Source organism: Symphalangus syndactylus, chromosome 11 (genome assembly GCF_028878055.3).
Source record: "Symphalangus syndactylus isolate Jambi chromosome 11, NHGRI_mSymSyn1-v2.1_pri, whole genome shotgun sequence".
Classification (NCBI taxonomy): Eukaryota; Metazoa; Chordata; class Mammalia; order Primates; family Hylobatidae; genus Symphalangus; species Symphalangus syndactylus.
Genome location: NC_072433.2, coordinates 129,486,319 through 129,503,899, shown reverse-complemented (window position 1 = coordinate 129,503,899; position 17,581 = coordinate 129,486,319). Strand labels below are relative to the sequence as shown.

Genomic DNA, 17,581 nt, shown 5'->3' with positions numbered 1-17,581 from the left:
CATGAGATGTGAAACATTTGCCACTGAATCCCAGCCACTACACTCCTGTCTGTTTAGAGGTCTCAGTTTTCTTTCCACCAGCAGCTTCGTTTTATTCTCTAGATAATGTTTATAAGTCATTTCTTGTGCTCAAAGTTTCTGTAGGATGCTTTACGCAAATCCAGGGCATAAGACAAGGTGAAGCTATGTGAAGTTCATGTTTGTTTATCAGAAAACGCGAGTGTTGGCATTCATAGGATTCTAGCCTAATAGTTGAGTAAATGATCCTGAACCTTGTTAGAGGTCCAGGGTTCTGGATTTTGCTGTTGCATCAGTGATATGTATCATGAGCCATAGATGTAAGTGGCACGAACATACCCTCGCTATAGCTCTGCCATGACAAACACCAGTTATTAAGTCATCTCGTCAGGTTTTCTGGTCTCCCTTTTAAATGTTCCTCCCATTTCTGATGTCCCCACTCAAGGCTGGCACTCGTCAGTTCAGAGTCACCAGGTGTCAGTGTTTCCTAGCCTGTTTTCCTATCTTGAGTCTTTTCCCACCCCAGCTCTTCCAGCATGAACATGGGTGAAACTAGGTGTGGAAGCAGACAGGTCCGACCTGCCACTTAACGGCTGAGGCACCGTCACTTCTCTGAGCCTCAGCTCCCTCACCTGTCATGGGAGCAGAGAGCAGCCTGCACGGTGCCTATGAGGCTGAAATCAGACAGCAGGGGGAGAGCACCGTGAATGCTGATGATGCTCTGTGAATGGCAGCTGCCCATTTTCTTTTTTGTGTGTATTTCTACTGTTCAAACATATATTATAGCAGTTTTCTAATCAAGAATCTGCAGCGGATTATTATTGCCTAATAGATGAAATCCACATTTTTCTTTTGTTTTTCAAGGTCTTCAGTATTGTAGGCTGAATTGCAAACTTTTTCTGTAAAGGGTCAGATAATAAATATGTTAGGCGTTATTGTGTGAGAGCAGCTGTGGGTGATATATGTGTAAATGAACGTAACTGTGTTCCAGCAACGCTGTATTTGCAAAAACAGGTGTGGGCCTGGTTTGGCCCGTGGGCCGTAGTTGGCCAACTCCAGCCAGAATCTCAGTTCACCTTGATCTTCCACTTCCGCATATACACCTGCCTGGAATGAGTGTCCTTCTGTTTCTTTCACATCTTCTGCACCCCATCACTCTGCCCATCCTCCTGGCCACACCTGTCTGGATTCCCAGCTCTTTCGCATGCTGTTTGGACTGCTTTGTCACACACTGGCTGCTGTTCTGAAACCCTGTGGCTTTTGTGGGTGGTTGCACTCGATAGCTTCTTATTAGAGTTGTGAGTTTATAGTGTGTTGAAGGAGCAGAGCCTTGCCAGGAAGGCCCCATCTCCGTCTTGTGTGTACCCTCTTGCTGCCTCACACAGACCTGGCCACCTGCTGGCTGTTGAAGTGACGGGACGTGGCATGTGATCACGGCAGCCCAGCTTGTGGCGGGTGTGGTTTTTTCTGCTTGGGCATCTGGTGGGACTGCTCCCAGGGCTGGTCTGAGGACAGTAACATGCATACGTCAGCTCTTCTGGGAGTGAGGCACACATCCTCTGGTCCCCTTTGCTGTGGTCTCTTTCTCTTGGTCCTGTGCCCTTGGTGCTCCTAGACTTGGTGGTGCCAGCGAGCCTGCAGCCTCAGCTCCCTCCTTTTCAATACCAGTAATGATTTCTTGATGCATTCCCTTATTTTTCAAGGGTTTAAAATACACTAAGCATTATAGGGATTAGCAGGTACAGGAGGGTGGGAACGTGGTATTTTTTTGGTCACCTTCAGTGGGAGTTTCTGTCAGTGACTTCTGTACCAGCCTCTGCTCCTTGAGTTCCTGGGAATGTGTAAACATCTAGCATCAGTCATCAGAAAATCATTATTCATTCCTCTGAATGACCAACTGGTAGGATATTGGTGGCCAGTGGGCTGAGAAGGCAGTACCACTTTGTCTTGTTGTGTTGGGAATTGGCAGTTAAAAACACACTCTAGAAGGAGAACTTCATGCTGCTATTATCTCTTAACCCACTTGGAATCAGTTGTATGTAGTTCTTGAATTGTCAAAGAGTTCATTTTTTTGGTAGTGGAGCCATAATAAAGCTTAGCAATGCAGTTTTATAACTGAGTGTCTCATATTTTCAGATAGTTCATCTTTATCTTGACTTTGCTGTTTACACATTTTTGCCATTATTCATTTCACTATAATTATTTTGCAGATCTAGTGCACTTAAGGTATTGGAGAGACTCTAAGGAGCTCAAGATTACAGAGTAATGATAGTCCTTCCACGGTTCCCTATGAGGAGGGTAGAACACCACCACAGGTCAATCGAAAACTTACCACTTCCTGACCTTGGCAGATGCAAATGTGTGGTTATGGTTTCTTCCCAGAGAAGTGTATGATTTAGCTGGGGAGTTAAGATGAATGTACTGGGAACAATTTGAAAGTGACGTGAGAATGTGTCATTAGATGATAAATTGTGATCATGCTAAGTGTTGTGAAGTTCAAGGCAAGTACACATGCTTAAGGCTTGGATTGCTGGAGGGAAAACGTGAGCCTTGAGCCCCAGTGTGCCAAGTTGACAGGGGGAGAAGAAAGGAGGGGCGTTCCAGGTGAGATGGCGTAATTTGAGCACAGCATGAATGTGGCAGGGTCATGCTTTTCACAGGACAGCCGTGAGGAGCTGCACACGTCTTCCCAAAGAAGAAGATCATACAGTCTTAGATTGTTCTGGGAGTATTCACCCTGGTTTGAATCATCCATTTTAAATTATTTCTCTTGTTTTTTTCTTTTTCTTTTCTTTTTTTTTTTGGTCTCAATATAGCACTCTGAATAACCCTGCTGATCAAATGGATGTGATTGGAGTAGGCGGCATTGACTTTGAAGATAACATCGCCCGCTTTTCTTCAAGGGGAATGACTACCTGGGTACGCCCTTCTTTGCTAAATAATTGTATTTAGCTGGACAAACTACTGTGGCTAGTGGCACCGGTTGTTGACGAGCCTTGGGGTGTATTTGTAAGTGCACAGACACCGTCACATTCACATGTGAATAGCCAGGGCTGTGAGTGCCTGCGCAGCCATGAGGACGACAGATCTGGCCCCTTCAGCATCTGCCACTTTACTCTGGCAAGTCCACAACTGCTGTGATGAGCACGGGCTGATTCTAAGTGGTGTTTCCCAGTTTCACTTTTTAACTGATTTCTGAGGAACTCACCTTTAGGTGAACTGGGTTCCTGCTCATTTACCCTATCTAGTAGTGGTAAGCACTCCACCTCAATGGTAGGTGAGATGATTTTTTTTGTGAGGGGGCCTTAAGAAGTTGGTGAAGCCATTGAGAACAGCTTAATATCAACTCTGCTAACACAGAAACAATTGTATTTAGCTGGACAAATTCAAAATAACTGCTACAGTTAATAATTCAGCTGTTTGCGGTTTAATTATGCAGCAAATTCACCCACCTTTACCTGTCAAAGTGTGACGAAGAATTAGATGCTCTTGCAGAACAGCAGTTGGGTACCTTTGCCCTCCCTGTGGCTGAGGGGGGCACCTGCCCTTCTCATTCTTCAGGGTCAGAGCATCTCTTGGTGTTTAACTTCACGTGCCACACTCAGAGGCCTCAGATAAGTCCCTAGAAAGATTCCCAACTGCCTGGGAACACTGTGGGCCTCGTCCACACTGCAGCACTTTACAGGATTGCCTTCTGCCTGAGCCTTGGTACTGTGACAGCGTCAGCCCCCAGCATCCCCGCTACTCAGCCCCACCAGGGTCCCTGCCTCCCACACTCATGTGCCTCTTCCTGGAACTGACCCATTGGCTGGGGACCACTCTCTCATGTGACAGTGTGTCCAGGGTAGGCTGCGTGTCCTCCCGTCCATGCTCCCTCAGCATGTTCCTTGTGCTGCCGGATACTAGGAAATTGCATCCGCCATTTTGTCCCCAGCTCCCCGTGTAAACGCTCTCACCAAACCGTGATGAGATGTCACCCGCTTTATCCCCAGCTCCCCGTGTAAACACCTTCACCGAACCGTGATGAGATGTCACCCACATTGTCCCCAGCTCCCTGTGTAAACGCTTTCACCGAACCTTGATGAGATGTCACGTCCATGGCCTTCATCACCAGCCAGCTTTTTAATGGCATTTGAGAAATGTCCCTCCATCATCACAGCTGCAGTGGAGGATGCCTTCACTCGGTGTCCCAGTATATGCATCCACGGTCCCTGGCCTTCCCTTCAAATTGGTCTCCTGTTTTCTGACAGAATATGAGATCCTATTCTAATTCTCGTTTTGCCCCAATTCTTAAGCAGCTTAAGCGAGTACTTATTAAAACTTTATCCCAAGTTAGTCGTGTGGTTATCTTGTTCCTTCTCAATGGTTTCTTATTTCCTCTTTTACAGCCATTTGAAACATCCGCTCATACCATGTACTTTTTTCCTTGTAAAGAAACATGTTTGGGTTTTTTTATATTTTAATTTTCTAATATTTCTAACATATTTCTAATTTTAACTTATCTAGAGATAAAGCAGTTTCCAGTTTCTGGGCTTGATTGATAAGCCAGTGTCCACTTCTAGTCTGGCATGTCAGCAAAATTAAAATACTTATCTTTTAATTGCTTTATGCCTTTGCCATTTTTCTGGTTGTTATAAAATATATTTTAAAAATTTTACTTTCTACATTATCATTTAAGCTTATTTTCTGTATTGTAGTGAATTTCTTTGTTTTTTTCTCTTTTTTGGGGGGCCGGGGCTGAGGCGGACAGGGTCTCACTCTGTTGCCCAGGCTGGAGTGCATTGGCACAATCACAGCTCACTGCATCCTTGACCTCCCCGGGCTCAGGTGATCCTCCTGAGTAGCCAGGACTGCAGGCTTGTGCCGCTACATCTAGCTAATTTTTGTATTTTTTGTGGAGATGGGGTTCTTGCTGTGGAGCCCAGGCTGGTCTGGAACTCCGGGACTCAAGCACTCCAGCTGCCTTGGCCTCCCAGAGTGTTGGGATTACAGGTGTGAGCCCTGCGCCTGGCCTGGAGTGAATTTCAGACTAAAACCAATACCTTCCTAAGGTTATACTGTTTTTAACTAACCGATATCTCTGTTCTTGTTTGATTCACTTATGATTGCATGTGGCTGTATGCCAATGTGCGACATGTAGAAACCAAGCTACTTTTATTCATAGGAGCTACCAGGAGGCTACGGTCGCGTGAAACCTGACATTGTCACCTATGGTGCTGGCGTGCGGGGTTCCGGCGTGAAAGGGGGGTGCCGGGCCCTCTCAGGGACCAGTGTTGCTTCTCCAGTGGTTGCAGGCGCTGTCACCTTGTTAGTGAGGTGAGTGCTGCCCCCCAGAGACCAGTAGCTCCCACGTCAGGACAGGAGCACTTGGTGCCAATAGAGCAGGAGTCGTGTCTTGCTTCTGCCCTGACTTGGGTTTGAGAGCTTAGGCCCTTCACAGCCTTGCTCTGTCTCTCCTTCTTCACCTCTGCAAAGAGGTAGGAGTCACTTCTTTTTTAGATAGATGACATGAATGTGAACACACTTTATAAGCCCAAGTAAACAAAGTGCTGATAGGCAAAATACCTGTTTCTTTATGTTTGTGTTCTGTTTTCCAATACCCATTCATGTGCTAGAACTGTGATTTTTATATCCAAGCAAGCATATATATCAGGCAAGGAACAAATAGTAAGATATTTCCCTGCCATATATCCTCCGTTTCCTTGGGGATTCACTTAAAAATAAAAAATCCTACTGCGTATATGTAAGATATACAACATGATGTTATGGAATACATATAGATAGTAAAAAGGTTACTGTAGTGAAACGAATTAACACATCCGTCTTCTCACAGTGTTACCCATTTGTTGTTTTTGTGAAGGGAACTCACCTTTTAATGTTCTCTATAGCTAAGGATGTCAAACCCACCAGGGACTGACAGTCACCCCTGTGCTTTGTTTCACTGAATCTCATGCAGTTGAAATGGAGCTTAGTGACTGGCCCTTAATCTTGCAGATAATGAAAATGGAAGAAAGTTCTCAAGGAGGCCGGGTGCGGTGGCTCACACCTGTAATCTCAGCACTTTGGGAGGCTGAGGCAACAGGTCACCTGAGGTCAGGAGTTCAACACCAGCCTGATCAACATGGTGAAACCCTGTCTCTACTATAAATTACAAAAGTTAGCCAGGTGTGGTGGTGGGCAGCTGTAATCCCAGCTACTCAGGAGATTGAGGCAGGAAAATTGCTTGAACGCAGGAGTAGGAGGTTGCGGTGAACTGAGATCACACTACTGCACTCCATCCTGGGTGACAGAGCAACACTCTGTCTCCATGAGCTGATCAATCAGTAAAGTTCTCTGCGCGCGTAGACCAGAGTTGATGTTCACATGCTCTCATTTTCATCGGAGGCCCGTGTTTCCTTACTCTCAGTTGTAAGAAGATGTCTTTGGGGCTGGCATTTATCTTGTCACTGTATTTTCCCCAAAAATAAATTGGGGAATAAAACTTCTTCTATCTAGATGAAGTTTTAGTTGAGTATTGTGATACACAAAACTCTGCGTATTTGGAAGTTATTCTATGCTAATTTAAAAATTAATTAATATGGGCAAATAGTATTAAATGTCTTTATGTTTTAAATTATCTTTAAGTAAATTGAATATTGATTTTAGCTTCTAATGCCAGATATTATTTTGTTAGTAATCCTTAATAAAGCTAGATATTGGGCTGGTTGTGGTAGCTCACACCTGTAATCCCAGCACTTTGGGAGGCCAAGGCAAGAGGATTGTTTGAGGCTAATAGTTTGAGAGCAGCTGGGGCAACATAGTGAGACCCCATCTCTACCAAAAAAAGGGGTAGGTATCCATCTCTTTCCCCCTTTCTCTGTTCTTCCCTTACTATTTGGAGCCAAATTCTTGAGAATGTTAACATTGGCCAGACTGGCCTTTGGAGAATAACCATGTGCTTGCTGGATACACTGTCTTCTCTTCCAGTTCTTTTCCTCTCTCCGGTGTTACATTAAGTGAGGAACAGAGTGGAGGGAAGGTGGATAGTGGGCTACCTGGCCTACTTGCACGCTTGTATTTGCCAGGTGGAAAGAATTCAGTTAGGGCTGCTGCTTGTAATCTTGTTGATTCTGGAAACAGAAAATACTGGTTCATTTCTCCTACACGCCATGATTGTTAGCAGGAAGTGAGGGCTCTGCCTTCACCGTTGAGCCCGTCAGCTCTCTGCTGTTGAGTAAGCAGGCAGCTGGGGGGTTGTTCCTTTTCCCAGAAGCTTCTTTAAGTACAGATATTTTCAGCAACAAGGAAGCCTTTCAATCTCATGATCTCACTGCAGCAGATAAAACTGCCATTGTCATCATTCAGAAACACCTCTGTGTGTGACAGTCGCTTATAATGGAAGCCAAGCAGCAGTGGTGGGCCTCCCGAGCTCCAGCCTGATGATGCTGTGAAAGGCAGTGGAACGAAACCCTTGAGTTCACTTTATAGGCCGGAAGAGGAGGAAGATTGTTGACCCGTAGCTTTGAGCAATTCTTTTCTTCTGTCATTAAGAATTGATTCTACTTTATCTCGTCTTCTTACGTCAGATTTCCCATTTAGAAAACCTGCCTAGACCCCAAGACCAACCACCATCATATACAAACATTCAGGAACTTAGGAGAGTACGTTTTCCTTTTTTGCATACTGATATTCCCCCCTCAATTTTAGGAATTAAAATTGACTTGTATTTATAATACATAGATACACAAAAATGGATGTTTTAACGCTAATATCACCAGGCTAAGTTCCTAGCCAGGTCGCACTGTGTGTTCAAGCTTGTTCAGATGCATTCTCACGGTGAAACTGAAGGTGGCTTTAGGTCTGTCGTTCTGAAAGGCATCATCTGTCAGGGTGGCTCATCCCAGCCGAGCCTCCCAATCTGGAAACAAAAAGGCAAGGATTGGCTTTGGAGGCGGTGGTCCTCACTCAGACCTGTGCCTCCTGCCAATCCTGTGTCATGGCCCCTCCCCAGGATCTGAGTGTGCTCCTCCTCCTCCCAGCCAGGCTGTGTCCCATGGCGTCTTCTTCCTGCAACCAGCAGGCTTCCCGTCCCCTGAGGAGTCAGTACCTGCTACACATTTGTGCCTTCTGCAGCCTATGTGGTTGATTAGTTGAATTATCAGAAAAATATGTTACTGATGCATTTAGCATAAATGGTGCTAGCCCATGGGTCCCGTAGAAGGTTGCGGAGCAGTCAGTCCTGGAGTGAGTACAGAAATGAGTGCGCACTCGTTCTCTCATGCGGGTGGTGCCAGACAAGCACCCGTTAGATACGAAACGACTGCAGGCCTCTTAAGTGCACGTTTGTAGGTTAGGTTTTAGTGGTCCAATTTTCATTCTTTTACTAAGAGAATAAGCAAATGCTTGATTTTTCCTCCAGCACAGTCCAGAAGCGTGAGCTGGTGAATCCTGCGAGTATGAAGCAGGCCCTGATTGCATCAGCCCGGAGGCTCCCCGGGGTCAACATGTTTGAGCAAGGCCACGGCAAGCTCGATCTGCTCAGAGCCTATCAGATCCTCAACAGCTACAAGCCACAGGCAAGGTCAGTGCACCGTCCTGCCAATGGGCCCTTCTCTCCTTCACTGGGCTCTGGGTGAATTTTCCCTCTGCACAAAATACAAGCCTCAAAACAAAAAAATGACGACTAAGCACAGAATTCTCGGGGTGCTCGGAGAGGTTTTGCTGCTGCTTCTACCAGGGTACTGCTGGCAGCTACTGTCGACTTACTGATGTTATCTTTAATATAAATGGTTAAAAGTAATGATTTCTGAGTGGTTTTTTCTGCTTTTGTTGTTTACTTTTTTAGATTCTTGAAATAATCTTAGGTTTATAGAAATTTTGCAGAAATAGGAGAGAGTTGTCATGCAAGGTTGCCTAGTTTCCCCTAATGCCACCATTTCAGATGACTGGAGCACAGCTGTTAAAACTAACATACAAACCCTGACACTGTGCTGTAATTCACCAGCAGACCACTTACATCTCGCCAGCTCCCGTGGTGCTCCCGTCTGGCCTGGGCCCTGCTTTGCTTTCACCCTTATTTTGAAATGATTTTAGATTTACAGCAAAGTGTCACAAATAGTTCATGAGAACCCCTGAGTCCTTCACCCAGCTTTCCCTAACCTTAATACCTTCCATAACCTCAGTATGAGTGTCAGAGCCTGGAAATGACTCTTGGTGTAGCACTGCTGACCACAGCATGAGCCTCAGAGTCTGGAAATGAACCTTGCTGTAGCACTGCTGACTGACCTGCAGGCTTCACGCAGATTCCGCCCATTGTCCCACAGGTCCCTTCTCTGGGATCCAGTCCAGGATCCCATGTTGGATTTCGTTGTCCTGTCTTCTTAGTTTCCTCTAATCACAGACGGTTCCTCCATTTTCCTTCATCTTATTATCGGTGGTGTTCATTTTCATCATTTGATTAATGTGGTCTGTCAGTCTGGGTCCTCCAAGAAGCAGACGCCAAGCTCAGATTAGATGTTCAAAAGATTTGTGGGGGGTGAGGGCCTCTGAAGGATAAAGGGAAGGGTGTGGGAATAGGCAAGAACTGCATTGCTGATCTGACACCGAAAAGTTAGGAGGTCTGGGGAGGAAGAGGCTCGCACAGGCCTGAAAAAGTTTTGGCTGATAGGAAATCCTTGAACCAGATTGCCTGTTGGAGGAGTCCTGTGTCCCCCAGGAATGGGCCTGCCCTAGTGCCTCCTCTGTGCTTAGTCATTGGCTGGGAGCAGCCCCAGGGGAAGCGTGGCCTTGGCACAGACATGTGAGGACCTGAGGGCAGCAGCTGCAGGTGTCAGCCAGCAGTGTCCTGCAGAGGAGACCTGAGCTCCTGGCCCTGTGGGGCCAGGGGTGGTGCGTGCCAGGTGTCTCCACTGTGTAGCCCGTGTTTCCTTTGTGACTTCTCAGTGTCTTGTGGGGGAGTGTTTTGAGATGGTCTTGTTTCTTCACATACTTCTACTCACTCGTGTTAGCATGCCTTGATGGTTCTTGCCTTTGGTGATTACTGCTGAGGACTTTGACACGTGATGATTTTCTTTTTCCTTCATTCCATGTGCATTTATTAATTGGAACTCTCCTGGAAGGAAGAGCTGTCCTTTCTGTCCCATTTATTTATTCAATTCTTTGTATCAATATGGACACACAGATATTTATTTTACTCTGTGGATTATAATTAATATCATCATTTAGTTGGTCGTTCAAATTGTCCCCAAGTTGGCTGTTGGGAACTCCATGTAGTTGGCTTATGTGTGTTTTCAGCATGTGTCCAGCCTTTTCTGAGCACTTTCTGTCTTCTTGGCAGCACAGGATGTCCTGTCATGCACTTCTGTGCTCTAGCCTTGGTATCAGTTCTGTCTCCAAGCAGCTCTTTGCTGATGGCCTCTTCTAAAGAAATCAAGACCTGGGCACTCGGGGTGCTCAAAGCTGCTGCGCTCACAGTGGTTACTGCGCTCTTCGGACAGAGCTAGGCAATGTATGGACACGTGCACAGACACACACACCTGCTTCTTTATCTGCCTGTGTATGTACTGGAAGCATAAGTTCATGCCACCTCCAGATTCCAGCCAGTATCTCAGTGTTCATTCCAGCCTTTCCCTATCCTTGTTTCTATTTATTTATTTATTTCTTATTTACAGAGATGGTCATGTTACCTCTGTTTCTAACTCCATTCTCCAACAGTGAGAAGCCTGGCTCTCATTATCCACAATATGTTGGCTGATTTGCTTGGTCGTAGTGTGTATGTACTGAGCAGCTTTGGAACTGCTAGCCCATGTCCTTGTGAATGTTTTGAATGTAGCATTTGTGATAGTGCGTCATTATCTTTGGCCCTACAGAATATAGTTATAGTGGTTTTTTTCAGTTACTTAGGTTAATTTTTTCCTTGGTGTCTTTTTAATACAGTTGGACTCATTTATTCATATTTGTGTTCCTTTTTAGATTTCCCCCACATCCTGGTTGATTATAACTTGTTATTGGGTGTGTGAAACATTACTGTGGTTCTAAGGATGTGTTAGTTTGTTCTTGCATTGCTATAAAAAAATACCCGAGGCTGGGTAATTTACAAAGAAAAGAGCTTCAATTGGCTTCTGGTTCTGCAGGCTGTACAGGAAGCACAGTGCCAGCACCTGCTTCTGGGGAGGCCTCAGGAAGCTTCCAGTCATGGCAGAAGGTGAAGGGGAGCCAGCACATCACATGGCAAGAGAGGGAGCAAGAGAGCGGGGAGATCCCAGACTTTTAAACACCCAGATCTTGCCTGAGCTGAGCGAGAACTCAGTTATCACCAAAGGGATGGTGCTAAACCACCCATGAGGGATCTGCCCCCGTGATTCAGTCACCTCCCACTAGGCCCACCTCCAACATTGGGGATTACAAGTCAGCATGAGATTTGGAGGGGAAAAGCATCCAAACCATGTCAGTTCCCACTCGCCCATTCTTTCTACCAGGCTTCCACACATGCCTTAGGTAACCATCACATCAGGTTTGGGTTTATCCTTTCCCCCGCCCCCACCACCCCACAAATGAGCACATACATAGAAGGATAGCATCGCTGTGGATATTGTTTTGGATTCTGCTTTTTTCACTTAACGTCCTGGAAATCTCTCCACGTCAGTGCATAGAGATTCTCCTCGTTTTTCACAACTGTATCCTGGGAATGTACAATTGTTTAAGCCACTACTTCTCTGCATATGGGCTTTTAAGTTGTTTCCAGTATTTTGTAATTATAAACTTGCAATGAATAACCTCAGGCCTGTGTGTCTTAGTTTTGTTGGAGGTGTTTCTTCAGGGTAAATTCCTAAAAATTTACCCTGCTCAGCATTGAGAGCATCCGGTAGCTCTGTTAGGTAAGGTGGCGCTGCTGGTCCGGGTTGAGAGCGTCAGGTAACTCTGTTAGGTAAAGTGGCACTGCTGGTCCAGGTCGAGAGTGTCCAGTAGCTCTGTTAGGTAAGGTGGCACTGCTGGTCTGGGTTGAGAGCGTCAGGTAACTGTTAGGTAAGGTGGCACTGCTAGTCTGGGTTGAGAGCGTCAAGTAGCTCTCTTAAGTAAGGTGGCACTGCTAGTCTGGGTTGAGAGCATCAGGTAACTCTGTTAGGTAAGGTGGCACTGCTGGTCCAGGTCGAGAACATCCAGTAGCTCTGTTAGGTAAGGTAGCATTGCTGGTCAGCGTTGAGAGCATCAGGTAGCTCTGTTAGGCATTGCTTTGTTTCTTTGCAGAAGGGTTGTGGCTGTTTGTGTTGGCGTGAGCAGTGTGCGTGAGTGCCGGTTTCCCCAGAGCCTCACTGACAGAGTGTTCTGTTGTACTTGCTACTTTTTACAAATCTGGTAAGAAATGGTATTTCAGTATTGTTTAATTTGTGTTTCTCTATTTATGAGTGAGTTTGAACACCTAAGTCTATAAGAGCTTTTTTTTTTTTTTTTTACCTTTCTTGTGAATTGTCTGTTCATTTCTTTTTCGATGGGGTTTTTGGTCCCTTTTTAGAGTTCTCGATATATTAGGGTTAGTAACCCTCTGTCAGGGATGCATGTTGCAGATTTTTCTGCCACTTTGTCAGTTGTCTTTTGACTTAGTGTAAAGTGTTTTTGACATGCGGTTGTTTTTTAATAGTCACATTTGTTACTCTTCAGCTGATGCCTCTGTATTTTGAGTTCTTAGAAAGTCTTTTTCTGCACTGAGGGAGGTAAAAGAGAAATTCACCCGTGTTTTCTTCTAATACTTGTTTGCTTTCTTTTATTTACTTGAAATTTCTTGATCCATTTGGAGTTTATTTTTGTGTATTGATTAGAGGTAGGGATCTAATTTTTTCTTTTGCCAAATGGCCACCCATTTGTTAAAGCTCTTGTGATTAAGAAGTCCATCCTTGGCCGGGCGCGGTGGCTCACGCCTGTAATCCCAGCACTTTGGGAGGCCGAGGCAGGCGGATCACGAGGTCAGGAGATCGAGACCATCCTGGCTAACACAGTGAAACCCCGTCTCTACTAAAAATACAAAAAATTAGCCGGGTGTGGTGGCGGGTGCCTGTAGTCCCAGCTACTGGGAGAGGCTGAGGCAGGAGAATGGTGTGAACCCGGGAGGCGGAGCTTGCAGTGAGCCGAGATTGCACCACTGCACTCCAGCCTGGGTGACAGAGCTAGACTCCATGTCGAAAAAAAAAAAAAAAGTCCATCTTTGCCCCAGTGATTTGAGATACTGTCTTTATTATGTACTAAGTTTTCATGTGTATTAGGTCTATCCCTGATCTTTCCATTCTGTTCCACTGGTCTGTCTGTCCATGTACTGGTACCACACTGTTTTGATTATAAAGACTTTATAGCATGTTTTAATGTCTGTTAGTGCTAGTTCCCCTTGTAATTTTTTTTTTTTTTTTTTTTTTGGTGTTTTCTTGTGTATTCTTTTCTTTCCTTCTTCCTTCCTTTCTTTTCTATTCTTTTTTTTTTTTTTTTGTGGCAGGGTCTTGCTCTGTGGATCAGGCTGGAGTGCAGTTGCATGATCTCAGCTCACTGTAACCTCTGTCCTCTGGGCTCAGGTGATTCTCCCGTCTCAGCCTCCCAAGTAGGTGGACTGCAGGTACATGTCCCCATGCCCAGCTAATTTTTCTATTTTTAGTAGAGACAGGGTTTCGCCATGTTTCCCAGGCTGGTCTTCAACTCTTGGGCTCAAGCCATCCTCCTGCCTCAGCCTCCGAAGTGCTGGGATGACACGCGTGAGTCACTGCACCTGGCCCTTCTTAGATATTCTTGCATGTTTGTTTTCTTCATATGAATTTTCATATCAACTTAATTCTGTGAAAGAAGTTTGTTGGAATTTTTGTTGCAATTGCATCAAATTTTAAATGAACTTAGAAATAATATTTTTACAATGCAGTTATTTTGTCTAAGAGCAAAGGATGTGTTTCCGTTTGCTCAAGTCTTGTATGTCTTCCAGGAGGTTTTACAGTTGTCTTCATATGGGTTTTACAGATTTCTTGGTAAGTTTAAGTATTTAATCTTTTTGTTGCTGCTGTAGTTGGGGCTTTCTCTTCTTGTATATTCTCTAACTGGTTGATTTTATTTCTGTATGTTAATTTTATATCCTGCTACCTATCTGAATTATTGTTTGAGTTAGTTTTATTATTGCTTCTCTAGGGTTTTCCAGGTATACTAACCTACCATATGGAAATAAAGATAGTTTTACATCTTCCTTACCAATTCTTAAGGCTTCATTGATTATTTTCTGTCTAGTTGCATGGGCTGGTATCTCTAGCACAGTGTTGAACAGCAGTGGAGAGAGTGGCTATCCTTGTGTTGTTCCTAATCTTAATGGAAATGCCTCTTGTGTTTCTCTGTTAAGTAAGATGCTGGATTTATCCCTAAGGTGTGTATCTATCTATATTTTTTTTATTGTGGTAGATTATCTGTCTAGTGCTTTTTTTTGGGTGTTTTCATCAGGACTGTGGATTGAATTTTGTATGCTTTTTCAGCATCTAGAAAGGTAATCATATGAATACTTTAGACCTATTAATATATATGGTTTATGATATTAATGAGTTTCCCAATATTGAACCAATCTGAAATAAATCCCACTGGTTGTGCTATGTTGTTTTCTTAATATGATGTTGAATTCTGTTTGCTAATAATGATTTCCTAGTTAAATCTGTTGAATTAGTAGTCGAATTAAACTGATTACAGAGCAGAGTTACCAGCAAAGTTTACAAACACATTTCAGGTAGAACAGATACCTTTGCTGATGCATACAATTGTTGTCACATGGCCAGTCCATTCAGGATTTTTAAAACTAGGTGGTACCTATTTCCTTTTCTTTTACTTTTTTTTGTGAACTTTAGACTTGTGAAAGTGGTATCTGTTTAGATAACTTAACTGTGATATGTGTTGATTATAACTGCCTGTGAAAGTCACAAGATCCCTAAAGATATTCCATTTGGTTTCTTATATAGCAATACAGTTGGCCCAGATACATCTTTGTTATCACAAACTACTAAAAAGTACTCCTTATACCATAGTTGCTGTTTGAGAAAGGCTGGCATCCCCTGTAATGAGGTGAAGCAGTTGCGCAGAGCTGCGTGCCCACTGCACGTGGGTGCAGCTTGAGGAGCAGGATCCACGTATGCCTGGTGCTCTCAGGGAGGCCGTCGTGGGTCGTGTCTTGTCTGAAACATTTGTCTGTTGCCTGTCTTTTCACCTGTTCGGGTGTAGCTGACACTGCTGCTGCACTAGGAGTGATGTGAACCCCACACAAACTCAGTTCAGATAAGGGGAAACCGTGAAACCAACATAATTGCCAGAGCACTTGTGTCAGCACTTCTGACACCTATATGTCAGGGTCCCCAGCACCTCTCCCAGGCTTGGTGCTTTAGGGCTCATGGGACTCAGCTTGTGGTCATACGCCCAGCTAAGATTCGTTATAGTGGCACAGCAAAGATGCATAGTGGCTCTGTAAGGGAAAAAGATGCCTCACACGGAGAGAGCCTGGAGAAATCCAGGCGTGGCTTCCTAAGCTCTCCCCTCTCTCCTGCCAGGCAGGGTCTCACAGAGCTGGCCCCTTTCCCAGCAGCAAGCTGCATTGACATGTGTACGTGTTTGTGCCCAGGGAAGCCCTCTAGAGACTCAAGTCCAAGTTTCCATTAGGGCTGGTCACGTACTCATTCTCTGCCAGTGACAACTCCCAAAGCTGCAGACTTGCAAAAGCAGAGGTGTCCCTGCACATCACACTGTCTGTATAGACAGCAGGCTGGCAAAGAGGCGTTATCTGTGCAGGAGCATTCCAGAGCCAAGTTCCCAGATGCCAGCCTAGGGCAGCCCTGTAAGCAAGCCCTTCTGAAGCTAGGTCTGCTTTGTTAACTCTGTCTTGTACAGTTGTGTTGCTTCATTGTAGTTTTCTCATATGATCTACTCTAACACTGTATTCTTTATTTCAGTTTGAGCCCCAGCTACATAGATCTGACTGAGTGTCCCTACATGTGGCCCTACTGCTCCCAGCCCATCTACTATGGAGGAATGCCAACAGTTGTTAATGTCACCATCCTCAACGGCATGGGAGTCACAGGAAGAATTGTAGATAAGGTGAAACTTCTCTCTGACTTGGTCTCTGACTTGATGCTGAACTTAGACACAGCCCAGACCTTTAGGCCGTAGTTATTTCTGCTGAGGTTAAAAAAGGAAAATTTCTAGGCCGAGGAGAGAGGATCACTTGAGCCCAGGACTTTAAGACCAGCCTAAGCAACAAAGTGAGACCTGTCTCTACAAATAATAAAGAAATTAGCCAGGGATGGTGGTGCGTGCCTGTGGTCCCAGATACACAGGAGGCTGATGTGGGAGGATCACTTGAGTCTAGGAGGTTGAGGCTGCAGTGAGCCAAGATCATGCCATTGTACTCCAGCCTGGATGACAGAGCAAGACCCTGTCTGGGGAAAAAAAAAAAAAAAAAAAAAGGAAATAGCCCTGTCTAGGCTACCAGGGCTATTGGAAGTAGTGATTTGTTATATCCTGAGTCTGTTACAGAATAAGTCAGGGTATAAATTAATGAAACCAATTTTACTTTTTTGCTTTGGCATCTTGAGTTTGGCTCCTGAGTCAGCTAATTACATTTGATTTTTCATCTATACAATTTTGCAGCTATAATTAAAGGCCCAGTTGTAGTATTTCATTCTTTTTTTTTTTTTGAGACAGAGTTTCACTCTTGTTGCCCAGGCTGGAGGGCAATGGCACAATCTTGGCTCCTTGCAATCTCCACCTCCTGGGTTCAAGCGATTCTACTGACTCAGCCTCCCAGGTATCTGGGATTACAGGTGCCTGCCACCATGTCTGGCTAATTTTTTGCATTTTTAGTAGAGACAGGGTTTCACCATTTTGGCCAGGCCGGTCTCGAATTCCTGACCTCAGGTGATCCACCTACCTCAGCCTCCCAGAGTCCTGGGATTACAGGACATATGCATGGCACCAGTATACTTCTTAATGGTTGTTTATATAGAAATAGTAAATTATAATTTGTTTACTATTTTGAACTGTTAGGTAGTTTTCAATTATCAACATTTCATTAAATATTTTTGCATATATGGTTTTCTTTTATTTTGAATTATTTCCTTAACATAAACTCCCTGGATTTGCTCCCTGAATCAGAGGGTGTGAACAGTCAAGGATGGCTCTTGGGACGTCCTACCAAATTCTGTCCAGTAGAGTTATGTCAGCTTAGACTGCTGCCAGTGGGTTTCAGGAGAACATGGCTCCACCAGACCTTCACTGGGTGATTTGCCTTTTTTTTTTTTTTTTCTTTTTCTTTTTTGAGACGGAGTCTTGCTCTCTCCCAGGCTGGAGTGCAGTGGCACGATCTCGGCTCACTGCAAGCTCTGTCTCCCGGGTTCACGCCATTCTCCTGCCTCAGCCTCCCGAGTAGCTGGGACTACAGGCGCCTGCCACCACCCCTGGCTAATTTTTTGTATTTTTAGTAGAGACGGGGTTTCACCGTGTTAGCCAGGATGGTCTCGATCTCCTGACCTCGTGCTCCTCCCGCCTTGCCCTCCCAAAGTGCTGGAATTACAGGTGTGAGCCACTGCGCCTG

General features: G+C 44.9%; 1 protein-coding gene across 1 annotated transcript in view; it reads left to right on the top strand.

The window, feature by feature from the left end:
• MBTPS1 (membrane bound transcription factor peptidase, site 1) overlaps positions 1-17,581 on the top strand; it is a 66,013-nt gene that overhangs the window by 28,679 nt on the left and 19,753 nt on the right. Inside the window, exons 9-12 of the mRNA XM_055299720.2 lie at positions 2,835-2,937; positions 5,183-5,334; positions 8,417-8,578; positions 15,942-16,086. Coding sequence (XP_055155695.1) covers positions 2,835-2,937; positions 5,183-5,334; positions 8,417-8,578; positions 15,942-16,086 — 562 coding nt within the window. The remainder of the gene's footprint in view (positions 1-2,834; positions 2,938-5,182; positions 5,335-8,416; positions 8,579-15,941; positions 16,087-17,581) is intronic.